The sequence below is a fragment of the Gossypium hirsutum genome, chromosome A04 (genome assembly GCF_007990345.1).
Source record: "Gossypium hirsutum isolate 1008001.06 chromosome A04, Gossypium_hirsutum_v2.1, whole genome shotgun sequence".
NCBI lineage: Eukaryota > Viridiplantae > Streptophyta > Magnoliopsida > Malvales > Malvaceae > Gossypium > Gossypium hirsutum.
Window position 1 is genome coordinate 50,517,976 of NC_053427.1, and position 16,306 is coordinate 50,534,281.

Genomic DNA, 16,306 nt, shown 5'->3' on the forward strand with positions numbered 1-16,306 from the left:
TCGCTATTGGTGTAGGTGATTTCAAGTACTTTGAGTCTATGACATGTATAGGAGTTTAAATATTTGAGTATGTGATATTGCTTTAGCCAAATGTATTGGCTTATTTTGATTATAGGGTTGGTAAACCTATTTATTTATGAAAAGTATTTAACGGCTTAGTATGAATGGTATGTGGATGTGATCATGAATGCTTAGTGATGAAAATGAGGTTTGATGACATGTTGGTAGCTATAGCATTAATGTGGTAAAGATAAAGGTAACATCTATGATATTGGTTGCATGTGAAATTGCCATGGTCATGACATGTTAGGAATGTTTAAGTGCCTAATTTTACCATGTTGTATGCTATTGTATAAGTATGCGTGCATGTGTTGTGAGGGTGACAAAATGGCTTGGAAAATATCCTTGTAACACCCCAAACCCGGCCCAGACATTACGGCCGAATTCAGCGTGTCACAAGGGGAATGTTACTAAAGAAGTTATGTTTTATCCAAAAATCTTTCTTAGGGTTTGAAGAATATTTTGTTTTAAGTTAAAGTGAACGGAAGCTGTGCACCAGGTAGGAAGCTAGAAAAGAGAAGGTGAGTCTGTTGGACTGCTTAAGTACCAAGCTCTTCACGGATCCAATCCTAGACATGCACACATCTTGTGAATGTTACTAAAGAAGTTATGTTTTATCCAAAAATCTTTCTTAGGGTTTGAAGAATATTTTTTTTAAGTTAAAGTGAACGGAAGCTGTGCACTAGGTAGGAAGCCAGAAAAGAGGAGGTGAGTCTGTTGGACTGCTTAAGTACCAAGCTCTTCACGGATCCAATCCTAGACATGCACACATCCATTGCCACACTTTAAGCCTGTTACTAGTCCACGAATAATTAATTAAGTTTAAGTCTATTTAAAATATTCATTTCCTTTGAAAACGTTTACATTGCGGAAGCTTTACTCGGTTATCGTGATATTTTGAAAATAGGAAACTTTTATAAAATGCGCCCTAAAGCTAACCAATTTAAATACCCAAAATAAATAAAATAATAAGAAGAGCGGCCTTATTACAACTTAAACCAGAAACAAAATAATCAAAATAATAATTGCGAAACTTAAAAAAAACATAAATTAATCTTTGTGGCCACTCTGAATCCCGCCCAGCTCTAAGTCCACCAACTAGGCCTCACCTGCAAGGATGGAAGGGAAAGGGGTGAGTTTGGAAAACTCAGTGTGTAAGGAAAATCCATTCAAAGACCAAGCCAGCTCAAGCCCATTGGGCCTAAGCCCATTCAGATAACAGTATGTATTGGGTCGAAGCCCTTTTCAGAATAAACTAGACCTTAGCCCCATTTTCAGATAACAGTATGGCCCAGAGGCCCATTCCAGAATAGATCAGACATATTCGTGTATGCAAGCCCAACCCCGCCTATAACCAACCACTACACTCCACCCGTACCAGCCCTACACTCCATGTGGGGAATAGCTCAACCCACCCAGCCCTACACTCCACAGTTGCAACATTGCTGCTCAGTTATCAGTAAGTTGAGGCAAAGCCTCCAGTACGTGGACAAGCCACTTTCAGTACTTCCTCCATCAGTATCCCAATCCCATGCATCAGATAATAATAACATGGCATGCAGTAAATAATAACAGTCAAACATGTATTCAAGTCAACCTTAACCCTAGGGGTATATCAGTAATTTTACTCCTAGGGGTAAATCTGTAAATTTTCCACCTATAAAGGTGTTTCAGTAATTTTATCAGTTTTAAGGGTTTTCATGCATATTCCCACCTTTCGCGTACTAACAGAAACACTTACCGAGGGTTTTTACCGAATTGGGCCCGTTGGCCCATTATCCCAATTTTGGCCCATAAAACCCAAAAATATTGAAGGCACAGAAATCATGCACTCTACAGTCTAAACATTTTAGTTTACCAAAAACGTTAATCGATTTACCTCACGAGCATTCGCACACTCGCAAGTCCATAAAATATCGATTTTTCGACATTTCGGCTTTTCGGCTTTTGCCGATCTAGACTATGAAAGGGTGTCAGTTACACACCTGTTTGGACGATATGCTGACGAGATCCACACACACAAATTGCCTACAATTGGATTACTAACACGTTAATCTAACTATAAAAATGAACTACGTATTATCCCCCTTACCATATTCGGCCAAAAGCACCTTAGGCGCTAGCGATCCTACCTTTGCCGAAATTAGTGACTAGGTTTAGATCCAGTTGTTCCACTTGTACAAGCCCTCGATCAGCAGCCTCTAGATCACACTATTATCAAAATAAAACAATTATAACATCCCTTAGAGCTACAAGCCCAAATCGACAGCCTTCTTATCTTTTAGGGACTTCGGCTTTTTCTAACTTGAAAAAAATAAGACTAGATCTGAAGTAATGAGCACTTACCACTTATTCCTCCTTGATTTTTATGCAGATCTGATGTAGATCTATCCTCTAAATGATGGCAGAACCCGAATCCAGGAGATCTGAAGTTTCGGCTATAAGCCCCTAAGTCTTATGGTATTTCAGCTTTTTAAGTGGTGAAGAAGATGATGATTCGAGGCTATAACCTTGGAATAATGCTGCCGACCGGTACCAAGGGTTTAGAGAAGATGAGTGTTGATCAAGAGGAAAAAAAATACTAAAGGATTTTGGCTTTGGAAAAATCGGCACAAGTAGTGAGTTTCGGGATTCGGCTTTTATGGAAACGGCTATGGAGGTTTTTTGGAGGATGGGATCGATAGAGAAGGTGAGTAGGGTGATCAGAAGGTTTTGGCTAACAGAAGAAGCATAAGGGAAGAAAGAAAATGGAGAAAAAGAGATGGAGAAAATTCGGCATCAAGAAAAGGAACTTGAATTTTTGACTTTTGTGAGAACTCAGAATGAATGAATGAAAACTTTCAGGTGGCTAACCCTAATCCTCCAAGACTGAAAAAGAAAATAACCTAACCCTAATATCAACTAAAGCAATCAGCCCAACCTCCCTAAGGCCCTTGCTGAAATTCTCTTGAGTGATCATGTGCCCAGCACATGTCCAAAATTAAAAAATAACTACATGCCTACCTTGCGACTCGAACCTTGGACCTTCAATTCCTTCCCATGCGCCATTTTTTTAGGAATCTAGGAGCGCCACCTTGCCACTTTACCAAAGCCATATTTGTGTTATGACTTACGAAGTTCTTCTTAAAGCCCACTTAACCCAGTCTCCTATTCACTTAAAATCCAACCTTGATATTTTACCATGTTTAACCTAGGCTTGGGCCTTCTAAAGACCTACTAACACATTTAAACACATTTCTAATATTCAGAACACCAAAATTCCAAAATTTACCAAAAATCACAGAAACCCGAAAAAATCCCGAAAATCAGGACGTTACAATCCTTGTATTTGTCCACGCGGGTAGACACATGAGCATGTGTCTAGGCCGCGTGTGACACATGGTTTGCCCCCATGGGTGTGTTGCCCAGCCGTGTGTCCCTTGCACATAAGTTTTTCAAATCAGTATGCATAATAGTATGCACACGGGTAAGAGACACGGCCATGTGTCTCAGCCATGTGAGGACACGGTTATTGGACACGGGCGTGTGCCTTGGCCTTGTGGCTTTAATTTATTCATGACCAAATTGGCAGAATGTCTAGGTTTTTGGACACGGGTTCGGGACACGGGCGTGTCCCAAGTACACGGGCGTGTGCTCTATACCCACACAGGCATGTGAAGTTTTAAGCATGAAATTTTCCAAGTTTTTCTTAAGTTCTTAGTTTAGTGCCTCTAATGCATGTTTTGGGCCTTGTGAGCCCGTTTAAAGGACAAAATGCATGTGAACGAGAAGTTTTAAGTTAAAAGAAATTTTATGGCCTGGTTTTATATGCGTATGCTTAAGTTAAGTCCGGTAACACCTAGATCCCTGTCCCGGGGCTGGATACGGGCGAGGGGTGTTACAGGTCTTGCCTGAAATATGGAGGAACAATTAGAAAATGATGCGACAATTATAGAGGATGAGATTAATGAGCTGCTGGGGAAGTTGACGTTTTTAGAAGAAGAATCTGTCCAAGTGATAAGCATATACGATGGACAAAAGGTCTAAGGTTTTGAGTCATGGGCTGTGGGAAAAATCATGGCGATGGACCTTCCGAACAGAGAAGTGATGTACAGAGTGTTCAGGTCACTTTGGTATACAAAATAGGAGGTGAACTTTGTTGCTTTAAAAGAAGGGGCAGTTATCGTTAAGTTTAGTTACATGGAGAATCAGGATCGTATCTTAAATTTGATGCCCTGGCTATTTGATAAGTGCCTATTCTCAATAGTGCCTTTTGAGAATGGTAAGGATATAGAGTCCTATGAGTTCGGACGGTCGCCCTTTTGGTTAAGAGTCTACAATATCCCCATAGAACTCATAGATTGTAAGATGGCTTTGGCCATGGGAAAAGCTATAGGGGAGCTGGTGGCGATTGACTGGAAGGACCCTAACGGAGGATGGACAGAATTTATGGGGCTAAAAGTTAAGATTAATATCTTTAAACCCTTAAGGAGAGTTATGAAACTGGTCAGCAAAGATGGGGAGGAAACTATAGGGGTGATAAAGTATGAGCGGCTCTCAGATTTTTGCTACCTGTGTGGACTGATAGGACATACCATTCAAAAGTGACAGAATAAGAGGGAGGGTGATCCGGTGGATGGTTTAAATCTCTTGTTTGAGGCTTGGATGAGGGCACCAATCGTAACCCCAAATCAAGACAGAGGTATGAGGAAGAACGGGGTTGAAATGGTGTTGACTACGGATCTTTCAAATGAAGTTAGGGAGGAAAGCCAAACAAATATGAAGGATGATAGTGGGCAACCTAATCGGTCAAAAAAAGAGAAGGGTGTTGAAGAAGAGTCGATATCAAACTTGTTTGTGGAGAAAAATAGCCATAAGTTGATTTGGGATAACATAGGACGATTCAAGCAAAAGAGAAAGAGGATGAGGGGATGGAATGGAGAAAACAATGATGAAAGCCCATCCAAATCTACTAGAAGAAGATTAATGGAGAGTGTTTCACCCTTGAAGGCGGCGGCTGGCGATCAGCCCCGCCAGGAACTATGAAAATCTTTTGCTGGAACTGTCGTGGGGTTGGAAATCCCGCAACAGTTCATGAATTGAAGCAACTCCTTGTTGCAAATGCTCTTAATATTGTTTTCTTGTGTGAAACCAAAATTCATTCTAATGGGTTTTCTCGTATTCGATCTATGTGTAAGATGGAAGGTTGCATGGCGATTAACTCTGAGGGCAAAAGTGGTGGTATTCCTTTGATATGGAAAGAGGGTGTGAAGGTTGATGTGCAGAATTTCTCTAATCACCATATCGATTCCCTAGTCACTGTAGATGAGAATGAGGTGATTCGGTTTACTGGGTTCTATGGTCAAGTGGACCCAAATTTAAGGAGTCAATCGTGGGATATGTTAAGAAGGGTTAAAAGAACGGTCAAGGAAGGTTGGATTGTAGGGGGCAATTTTAATGCTATAATTAACAATATTGAGAAGGAAAGGGGCGTAGAAAGCCGAGAAAACCTATGGATGAGTTCAGCGATATACTAGATGAGCTGGCTTTGATTGATATTAAGACTAGCAACGGATGTTTTACATGGTTTAATAACAGAGAGGGAGCTAACCTTGTTAAAGAGAGGCTGGATAGGTTTCTTATTTCAAAGGATATGATCAAAAAGTTGCCTTTTATTACTACCAAAGTGGTGCACCAGTCAAAGTTGGACTATGAGGTGAATTTGTTGAACACGATTGGCTGTAAGCCGGGGGAGAAAAGGTGCGACTACAGATCTTGCTTCAGGTATGATGCTTGTTGGGCTAAGGAGATGGAAGCGAGGGATATTATTACCCATATTTGGGCTGACAAGAACAGTGATATTCTGAATAAGATGGATAATACCTGCGAGGAACTTGGCTAGTGGCAGTATCAATGTTACAAAAGAATGAAGTATAAGATTAACGGGCTGGAGAGGAAGATTGGATGATTATGGATGGGCCAAATAGTGAGAGGTCGTCGAACCTGTTGAAGGCTGCTCGTGATTAGCTGGGTCATTTATATGATGTGGTAGAGCGGTACTGGGTGCAAAGGGCTCGCACTCAATGGCTCAAAGAAGGCGATCGTAATACCCGTTATTTTCATGTGCAGGCTACAGGCCGTAAAAAGAATAATAGCATTGATAGGCTTAAGGACATGCAAGGTGTGTGGCATGAAGACAAGAATGAGATTTGTCACATTGTTTGGAACTATTTCCACGATCTTTTCAGTTCCTCTATCGCACCAGATGAGGATATCGACTTGAGCTTTATGCCGAAGTGTATTACCGATGATACGAATAGCTTTCTTAATAGTGAGTTCACTGATGATGAGTTTATAAAGGTTTTCAAGCAAATGGATCCTCGGAAGGCCTCGGGGATTGATGGGTTGTCCGGGAGCTTTTTCAAAGAGCATTGGTCAGTGGTGGGTGGTGATGTTTTAAGGATGTGTCGGGATGTTTTAAAAGGAAATAAAAATTTGGATTACATCAATGAAACCCTGCTAGTCATGATTCTTAAGATTAAGAATCCCTGTGAGATGACACACTTTTGCCTGATAAGCTTGTGTAGGGTTATCTATAAGATCATCTCCAAAGCTTTGGCTAACCAGCTCAAGGTTGTGCTTCCCCAATGTATTAGCCAAAATCAAAGTGCTTTCATCCCTGGCAGGATGATCAACGACAACGTCCTTGTGGCTCATGAGCTTATGCACTACCTTCGGAGCTCTACGAATGGCCCTAACAAGGGTTGTATGATCAAGCTCGATATGATCAAAGCATATGACCGGGTGGAATGGAGCTTCCTTGAGAAAGTGATGATAAGAATGGGTTTTTCTAGAGAGTGAGTTAATAAAATCATGAATTGTGTTTGTACGATTCGGTATAAGGCTAAATGCAATATGACCTTTACTAATATCATTATCCCTGAGAGGGGTCTTCGCCAATAGGAACCCCTCTCCCCTTACTTATTTCTTTTCTGTATGGATGTCTTCTCCCGTGTGTTGCTTAAAGCCCAAAAGGACAATAATATTAAGGGCATTTGTGCGAGCAAGGATGGCCTTAGAATTAACCATTTATTCTTTGCTGACGATACTCTTTTGTTTGTCAGGAATCAACATGGGGAAGCCGAAGCTTTTAAGAGAATTTTGCACAACTTCACAAGGATGTCGGGCCAAAGCATTAATCTGGACAAATCAATGGTGTACTTTAGCCCCAACACCCCTACATCTCAACGTGTGTTGTTGGGGGACTTACTCAAAATGAAAGTGGTCGATAAATTGGATGGTTACCTTGGTCTTCCTATCTCTGCTGGTAAAAAAAGATCGAGCACTTTTCTGAACACACTGGATCGTCTGGCGAGTAGAATAAATAGTTGGTCAAAGCGTCTTTTGTCAAATGGTGGTAAGGAAGTCTTCATTAAGTCGGTGATCCAAGCAATACCTACTTATGCATTTTCGGTCTTTATGGCTCCGAAGGGGCTCCTTGAGGAGATCTAATCAATGATGAGTCAGGTCAGGTAGGAAGGTGGTGAGAAGAAAAAGAGTTGGAATATGCTGCCTTAGGATAGGTTGTGTTACTCGAAAGGTATGGGTGGCCTCAGCATCAGGGATTTACGCCTGTTTAACGTTGCGCTGTTGGGTAGACAGGTGTGGCGCCTCATCAACTGTAGGGATATGCTATGCTATAAGGTTTTAAGCGCGAAGTACTTTCCGAATGGTGATGTCTTTCAGCCTAAAAGCATGGACAAGCCCTCATTCACGTGGCAGAGTATTGCTAAGGTGGCTCAGGAGCTTTACAAGGATTTTGGTTAGACTAATGGTAACAATAAAAGTATTAAGATATGGCACGATAATTGGGGTTTTGAAGGTCTTTCGGGTCAATCTATTTGTCTTGACAAAAGGATAGTCAAAGAGGAAAACGTGTGTGATTTGTTCAACGACAGCAAGGATGGATGGGACAAGAAAAAGGTCTTGGATATCTATGGTGAAAATACGGGGGACCAAATTTGAATATCCCCATTTTTTATAATGGCCCTGAAGACCGACGTACATGGTTCCATAACCCGCACAGTGTGTTTTCTTCTAAATCTGCTTATTCGTGGCTGCTACTTAAACAGGTGAGGTTCGGTCCTCACAGGATTTTTTGGAGAATAGTTTGGAAGTTAAAAACCCTTCCGAAAATTCGTGTTTTTTCTGGAGAATTGGCTATAATATCCTACCTACGTACGATAAAATTTCCAGCTTTCGTAGTGGTTTCGATGATACCTGTCCAAGATGCGGCAAAGAAAGGGAAACCCTTATTCACGTTGTAACACCCCAAACCCGGCCTAGACGTTACGACCAAGTCTAATGTGTCATATTGACTTACGGTTGATTGTGTTCTTTGTTTATGGTAATTAGGGTGATTTTGTAAAACAATGGTTAATTGTTGACTAAGAAAAAAACAGCGATTATTTAAGTTTTTAGGTTATCCATTTGTTACGCTCGTTGTGTTTTGAAATCGTTTATTAATTTTTGAACAAAAACCCACACTGCCTAAATCTAACAGTTTAAATCGAGTATAAATAAAACAATTAATAAAACTATAAAACTTACGAGCGACCTTATTACAACTTAAAACCCAAAACAATTAAAGTAAGTAAATGCTGATCAAAACATATGAAGAAAACCGAATTTGCAGAACATGTGGCCACTCCGAATCCCTCACAGCTCCATGTCCACTATGATTGGGGATTTCCTGCATGGATGAAATTAAGGGGTGAGTTTGGGAAACTCAATGTGTAAAACAGCCCAACCATGGTCCAAATCAGATCAAACCATAGAAACAGATTAAGTTGGGCCTTAGCCCAATACAGAATTCAGAATGAAGCCCATAAGCCCATAACAGATACAGAACAGAAATATCATGTATGTAGAAAACCCAACCTTACACCATGTGGGGAGACAACTCCACCCACCCATCCACTACACACCACAGAATTTGCAGCATGGCTGCCAGAATAGATATTGTGATAGAGTCACCAAATACAGATATTGTGGCAGAGCCACCATAACAGATATTTGTGGCATAGCCACCAGAAATAGATATTTGTGGCATGGCCACCAGAAACAGATATTTGTAGCATGGCCACCAAAATGCTTCCTCCATCAATATAACCCATATCCCATCAACAGATATACATGTCATGGCATACAGCATACAGAATCAGAATATCATGCATTTCAGTCAAAATCAACCCTAGGGGTATAACGGTCACTTTACACCTAGGGGTATAATGGTAATTTCATACTTAGGGGTATTTTAGTAAATTTACTATTTTAGGGTTTCATGCATATTACAGCCATTAACGTATTAACAGAAACACTTACCGAGCATTTTTATCAAATTGGGCCCGTTGGCCCATTAACCTGATTTCAGCCCGTTAAGCCCAAATATAACGAAGTGCACAAAATTGCGCACTCTGCAATCTTACCACTTGAGATTACCAGGATTAACAAACAACTATCTCACGAGCGCTCGCACGCTCGTAAGTGCACAAAATGCCGGCTCTTCGACATTTCGGCTTTTGCCGATCTAGTCTATAAGTGGGTGTTGTTTACACACCTGTTCTGTAATGATACGTTGGCGAGATCCACACACGAGTTGCCTTTCTGCTGAAGTATGGACTAGATCTAGATGTCCAACCGTGTTAGCCTTCAAAGCCCTTTGCTGTAGTCCCCTTGTCCACACAAAAACGTTATGACACTACTCCCGATCTACTGCAGATCCAACCACCGCACAAGAAGAGAAAAGTATAATCAAAGATTCGACTTCTGAAGTACCTCAGTGTAGAAAAGTTTTGGTTTGAAAAAAAGGATGAGAGGTTCGGCTTCAATGGAGATTCTGCTTTAACGAAAAGATGAGTAAAAGTAAAAGAGATCGGCACAAGGGGAAAACAAAAGTTGCGGTTTCGACTTTTGTGAGTGATCGGCTAAGGTGATTGAATGGGAGAGGTTTTTTCTTTATGATTGGTGAAGCAAAGAAGATGGGAAGATGGCGATAAAAGAAAGGAGAGGAATGGGTTAATGGCCTCTGCTTGAAGAACTAAGAGAGCAAGAGAATGAAAGAAGAAAAAATGAGCAAAAAGAACAAAAATATAAATTTGAAATAAAACAAAACAAGAACGGATTGAAAGGGAAGCAAGATCGGCCAAATTAAAATACCCCAACTAACCCAAAAAGAAAAAAATAAATCATAAAGGCCAAAAATAAATGGCACTTATTTGCTATGGCCGAATGAGTGCATTTCGGCATAAAAATTCTTCCTAAATTCCAATTCCATGAATTGCTCCTTGATTCTTGGCCAAATTTAATGTTTGAATTTCATCCAAACTCCTAACCGATCAGTAGCCTTATCCACCGCTTCATCATGCTGCTAAGAAGAGTTTCAGTCCAACTCTACTACTCTCCCTCACGCATGCAGCAAAAAGAGAGTCCTTTGCACGCACAGCAGCTCGAACCTGGGTCCTCCAGGCACACCCCCACGCTACTGGCCACTGGGTCGCAACCTTGTTTTCGATATAAAACTGCCACAATAATTTTATAACCCTTACCTGCTTCAGTTCTAGCCTGCTTTGAAAAAAAATAAAACAGAATTCACTCGCGCAATGACTCAAACCTGCGCCCTCTTCGCGTGCTTAGCACGCTGCTGCCACTACGCCACGGGCACTCCTTGTGCTGGATTATGCTCGCAACTCCTCTTAACCCCTATTTTAATCGCAACCTGAATACTAAAAAAAATAACCATTTGCGCACGCCGTGCCTTGAACCCAAGCACCTCCCACGCCCTCTTAAGGTGCTTAGCCACTGGGCCAAGTGCTTGTTTGTGCTAAAACTCAGCTCAAATTATTAATACTGTCCAAATTCCCTAAGGTAGCGTAAAATTTAATTTTTTTTTTTGCTAGAGTCTTAAATCGAACCCAAGCCTTTTCCCACACTATAAATACATCATAATTCACTTAGATCCTACACTAAATAAATAATAACAATATTGATAATAATTTCCCGTAAAAAGTTAAAACATCAATAATCCTATCTCGGGCTATCTTCTACCCGAACTCGGATTCCAAACCCAATATTTCTAGGCCCAATTTTTTGGGCGTTACACACGTGATGAAGGACTGTCCGTTGGCTCGTACAGTGCTTGAGCATGGAGGGCTTAATCATAAGTTTTTGGTTGGGAATTATTCTAATTGTATTGATTGGATCGAGGACATCGCGAGTGAGTTGGATTGCAAGGCAGTCTCCGACCTCATCACCGTCCTCTGGAATATTTGGAACTGTACAAATCATCGGATCTTTAGAGAGGCTGAGGAAAGTGCCAAAGTGACGTGGGAGAGAGCAGTGGCTTTGAGTAAGGATTTTCGGATCTTTAACCTGCTGGACGAACCGATGTTACCAAGGAAAGTGGAGGAGAAAGTCTAACAGAAACCGACTCAGGGGGTGATAAAGATTAACTTTGACGCTTTTGTTCATGAGAAGAAAGTGTACTACGGTCTAGTTGCTAGAGACTCTGAAGGCTTTGTTCATGGTGGGCGGATGGGTGTTGTGGATAAGGAAATGAATGCTGAGTGGACTGAGATGCGGGCCATGGAAGAAAGCATAATGGTTGCCCATTCGAATAATTGGACGTGTTTAGAGTTGAAGTCTGACTGCGCTAGCCTTGTGAACCGCTCCAATAAAAGGAATTCAGATTTGACTATGCTGGGCCACCGCTTGCGGGAGATTGAAAAGCAATTTCATTTTTTTCGTTTTTTTAATTTTTGCTGGACACCTCGCTGTTGTAATAAAGTTGCCAACTCCCTTTGTAATTGGCCAAAACATATGATTGTACTAAGGATTTTAATATGGACTATCCGTTAGAAGTCCATGCATTTGTTTTAAATGATGCTATTAATTGAAGTTGACCCTCGGGTCTTTTTATCAAAAAAAAAAGAAATCCTAATTTAAAAGGTAATCTAATCAAATCCGTAAACCTTCAAACTCCGATGTTCCGAAAGATAAAATATAAGAAACACAACAACAATAAAACCATTAAAAAGTTGTGATCATGTCCACCAAGACTTTGCCACCACTTCTAATTTCCAAACCCATTTTCCGCCGTCGAGCAGTGTTTAATCTTTGAAAACCTTAAGTAAGCATGAATTCTTTTCTTCAACATATTTTCAACAAATTTCACTTGGAACTGCATTTGCTTAGCCAGGTTATATGTAGCTGCCCACTTATGCAATATATGCTTGTCGAGTTCATCAACCGGCACATCTCCCATCTCTTTGACTGCAGCAGAGACAAAGAGTAGAATATTTTGATATGCATCGTTTGTAGGTTCACCACGTTTGTCTTCGATTTTGTTAACAATAGATTTCAGGTAATCTGGAATATTACCTTCAGCACTGTCTTTCGCATCTTTTAAGCCTGGGAAGTTTGAAAATCCCACGTTGCAATTGTCCTTGTTAAGAAGTTCCTTTTCTAAATCTTCCATGTCCTTATCACCAGACCCTTTACCGTTTTGCAGGCTTACTTGGAATTGATCAACAGCAGCCTTGTTAGTTGCACTTGCTTCCCCAAAAAGCCATGGAAAAGCCTTAGAAAACTAAAACAACAATAGAAAAAGCAAGTGTCAAGAAATCAGAGTAAACATTATATATGCAGTCATTACTTGTGGTGCAAGGTAGCAACTATCGTACCTCCTCTTCTAGGGTCTCCAATCCAATGCCCTGAAATTTGAGAGAACAAATAAATGATCGATATGGACAGCAGTCAACAAAGATAAGTCTAAAGCTTATGGCGTGTGCATTGATACATGAGAATTCATTATTTTGTATAGAGAATGCTATAAAGGTCAAGTGTTGTGCTACGTGTCTTTAATTTTGACGGAAGACCACAAGTTCTATTAGCTGTTTAATTTTTATGAAACTGTTCAGCAAGTAGTGCTTAAGTTGTGATGAAAGGAATTATGATACCGTAACAGAGAACCTGAGATTTTATGGAGTTGCGGACCTATTTATAATCATTCCGACAAGGGGTAACACATCATATCCATGACAAGAATTTTGCATACCTTAGTAAGGAATGTTTCGGCAAGCTTAGCTGTTTTCTCTGAGTCCTGAAAAACCCAAGTTTAAAAGTTAGGATAAAAGGTAAAATTTGAGGATTGTTACATTGAAACATGGATCTTAATATATAGGAGGATATGAAACAATTCAATGAAATCATTCCATCAAACAAACTAACTAACGGTACCTTTTCTCGCTCTTTATCTAATTTCTTAATGTCCTCTTCTATTTTTTCCAATCCCGGAAGTGCCTCCATCTTCATCTCATCAGCATTCGGAAACTGCTTTGCCTTGCGTCGTTCCTTGTCCTTCATCGCCTTGATATCCATCATTATGTTGTCCAGGTCAGACCGAGCGGGCCATTTGCTTAAGATTTGCTTGAGGGTTTGGCCTATTGGTTGGGAAGGAAATGAAATATCGTATTGGATCACAGAACCCAACAACCATATATGATATTTCATGGCTGAAAATCGGTCCTTCATATACCAAATTTACACAGGTCAAACAATAGTTAAGAACCTAAAGCAAAGATACTAATAGAAATAATATGAATTAAGATGAAGTACTAGGAACAGAGTTCTTTAGATTTACATTCTTTATCCGTCGATGAACTCTATCCCTCAAATTTTTTAGTACTTTCAGAACAGATCTCTCCTTGATAAGTTCTTTTACAGGGACATCTTTTCCCTTTGGTTCAGTTCCACGCCTTCTCTTGGTGCTTCTTCCTCTTTCCTTTTCTTTGGGAGCTTTCCGTTTCCTTTGCCTCGTTCTGGTCATCCGGTTCTTGTCATCGGGGTCTTCCGAATCACTCTCTTGCCCAGACTCTTTACCACTATGCAGACTTCCTTGGAATTGATCAACAGCTGCCTCGTTAGTTGCACTTGATTCCCCAAAAAGCCATGGAAAAGCCTTAGAAAACTAAAATAACAACAAAAATAGAACAAGTTAGTGTCAAGAATTCAGAGTAGGCATTATATATAAAGTCTTAACTTGTGGTGCAAGGCAGCAACTATCGTACATCTTTTTCTAGGGTCTTCAAGCTAATGTCCTGAAATTTAAGAGCCACAAATAAATGATCAAGATGGAGAGCAGTCAACAAAGACAAGTGAAAAGCTTATGACGTGAGCATTGATACATGAGAACACGTTATTTTGTTTAAAGAATGATTGTAGTCAAATCCCAAATATATTAGATATTGGCACCAATAATGGGTTAGCTGTACAGGTAAAATGTTGTGTTCAATTTTGATGGAAGACCGTAAGTTCTATTAAATGTTTAACTTTTATGAAACTTACATTTAGCAATATTTATGTTCAGCAAGACATGAACAAGTTTTTGTGGATAGTTAACAGAGAAACTGAAATTTTATTAAGTTACAGTTCTATTTATAATCATTCTGATAAGAGGTAACACATTATATCCATGACAAGAATTTTGCATACCTTAGCAACGAAGGTTTCTGCAAGCTTAGCTGTGATTGCTGAGTCCTGAAAAGCCAAGTTTAAAAGTTAGGATAAAAGGTAAAATTTGAGGATTGTTACATTGAAACATGGATCTTAATATATAGGAGGATATGAAACAATTCAATGAAATCATTCCATCAAACAAACAAAATAACGGTACCTTTACTCGCTCTTCATCTAATTTCTTAATGTCCTCTTCTATTTTTTCCAATCCCGGAAGTGCCTCCATCTTCATCTCATCAGCATTCTTATACTGCTTTGCCTTGAGCCGTTCCTTGTCCTCCATCACCTTGATATCCATCTTTACGTTGTCCAGGTCAGACCGAGCGGGCCATTTGCTTAAGATTTGCTTGAGGGTTTGGCCTATTGGTCGATAGAGAAACGAAATTTGGTATCGGATCACAAAACCCAACAACCATATATAAGATTTCATGCCTGCAAATTGGTCCTTCATATACCAAATTTACACAGGTTAAACAATAGTTGAGAACCTAAAGCACAGATACTAATAGCAATAATATGAATTAAGATGAAATACTAGGAACAGAGTTGTTTAGATTTACGTTCTTTATCCGTCGATTAACTCTATCCCTCAAAATTTTTAATACTTGTGGAACAGATTTCTTCTTGATAAGTTCTTTTACAGGTTCTTCTTTTCCCTTTCGTTCGGTTCCATCCCCGCTCTTGTTATCATGGTCTTCCCCAGTAACACTCTCCGATTCCTCTGCAGAATCGTCCCCGGCGCAGTTGATGGGCAAGAGTGAACAATATGTATCATCCTCCTCCTCACTCAGCATCTCTCAGGAACCTGGTTATATTTTTGACACCAACAAGGTAACAAGTTAATAGCTGCAGTAAGATTTTTGAATAAGGAAACTCGGAACAGGTCATTTAATGGATCGGAAACATCAATTTTGGCAGTCAACGATGATTCAACGGCATCATCTTCTTTCAAACAATTACATGAATAAACTAACAAACCATAAAATAAGAAACTAACGAACCAGTAACAAAAATCAAAACATGAACGCACAATTTCCTCGAGAAATTAAAGCAAGTTTGCAAATCAAAAGCATCATATATGATAGACAATCACTAATTATTACTCACTTGTGTCAGCAGAGAAGAAGAGATGGCAGCTGAAGAAGAAAGCGAAAGTAAAAGCAAAAGCATTTCATTATGGGATTTAATAACAATGTAGGAAGGAGGCTTCTCTACCATGCGCGCGAGAAGCCAACTGAAGGGCTAAGTAATTTAATTTCTTAAACCGGAGCGCGTTCATTATATCTTATACAAAGGTATTATTCATAACTATAATTTACAGTTTACCCATGTCTTTAAAGGAAATAAAATATAAGCTTAACTTTACCTAGTAGCCATCCAAATATTAGTATATGTTTTTTGTTCACTTAATTATAAAAAATTACAAAACGGTCAATTAATTATTTAATTTTATCTATTTTTAGTACCGATTGGCTAATAGTTGTAGTTTTTAAAATTTACATTATAACAATTTTAACCCTAAACATTTATAAACATGTCAATTTTGTCTTAATTCTAACAAAATAACCCTTAACATTTACACATTTTGTAATTCGATCTTTTTTTCTCAATTTTTTAGTATCATTTTTACCTAAAAAGCTAAAAAAACTAATTTATCATCTAAATTTGATTGAATATAAATAAGAATATAAAC

General features: G+C 39.5%; 2 protein-coding genes across 3 annotated transcripts; one reads left to right on the forward strand and one right to left on the reverse strand.

Annotated features, from left to right (window-relative positions):
• Positions 1-5,081: 5,081 nt before the first annotated feature.
• Positions 5,082-7,551, forward strand: LOC107947742 (uncharacterized). The gene is made up of 4 exons (XM_016882273.1): positions 5,082-5,472; positions 5,523-5,936; positions 6,092-6,896; positions 7,164-7,551. The coding sequence occupies exons 1-4, from the start codon at positions 5,082-5,084 to the stop codon at positions 7,549-7,551; spliced, it is 1,998 nt and encodes a 665-aa protein (XP_016737762.1).
• A 3,418-nt stretch (positions 7,552-10,969) lies between these two features.
• On the reverse strand, positions 10,970-15,885 carry LOC107948135 (uncharacterized). Of its 2 annotated transcripts, XM_016882601.2 has the most exons (11): positions 15,721-15,885; positions 15,174-15,418; positions 14,771-15,058; positions 14,590-14,634; positions 14,166-14,195; positions 13,739-14,065; positions 13,336-13,623; positions 13,154-13,198; positions 12,780-12,809; positions 12,478-12,685; positions 10,970-12,369 (listed from the first exon to the last, which is right to left on the reverse strand). In XM_016882601.2, the coding sequence occupies exons 2-11, from the start codon at positions 15,405-15,407 to the stop codon at positions 12,170-12,172; spliced, it is 1,695 nt and encodes a 564-aa protein (XP_016738090.1). In that variant the 5' UTR covers positions 15,408-15,418; positions 15,721-15,885; the 3' UTR covers positions 10,970-12,169. The 2 variants fall into 2 exon arrangements, with proteins under 2 accessions (XP_016738090.1, XP_016738089.1); XM_016882600.2 differs by having other exon boundaries at positions 10,970-12,685.
• Positions 15,886-16,306: the final 421 nt, after the last annotated feature.

What these genes read in the sequence shown, in the direction of transcription:
- LOC107947742 (XM_016882273.1), top strand. Translation starts at nt 5,082, where the DNA reads ATGAAAATCTTTTGCTGGAACTGTCGTGGGGTTGGAAATCCCGCAACA. An exon ending in TAAAAGAACGGTCAAGGAAG is followed by an intron (nt 5,473 to 5,522) that starts GTTGGATTGTAG and finishes AATATTGAGAAG; the next exon opens with GAAAGGGGCGTAGAAAGCCG. An exon ending in TAATACCTGCGAGGAACTTG is followed by an intron (nt 5,937 to 6,091) that starts GCTAGTGGCAGT and finishes ATGATGTGGTAG; the next exon opens with AGCGGTACTGGGTGCAAAGG.
- LOC107948135 (XM_016882600.2), bottom strand. Translation starts at nt 15,407, where the DNA reads ATGCTGAGTGAGGAGGAGGATGATACATATTGTTCACTCTTGCCCATC. An exon ending in TAGATGAAGAGCGAGTAAAG is followed by an intron (nt 14,635 to 14,770) that starts GTACCGTTATTT and finishes TTGGCTTTTCAG; the next exon opens with GACTCAGCAATCACAGCTAA. An exon ending in CCGAAACATTCCTTACTAAG is followed by an intron (nt 12,810 to 13,153) that starts GTATGCAAAATT and finishes CTCAAATTTCAG; the next exon opens with GGCATTGGATTGGAGACCCT.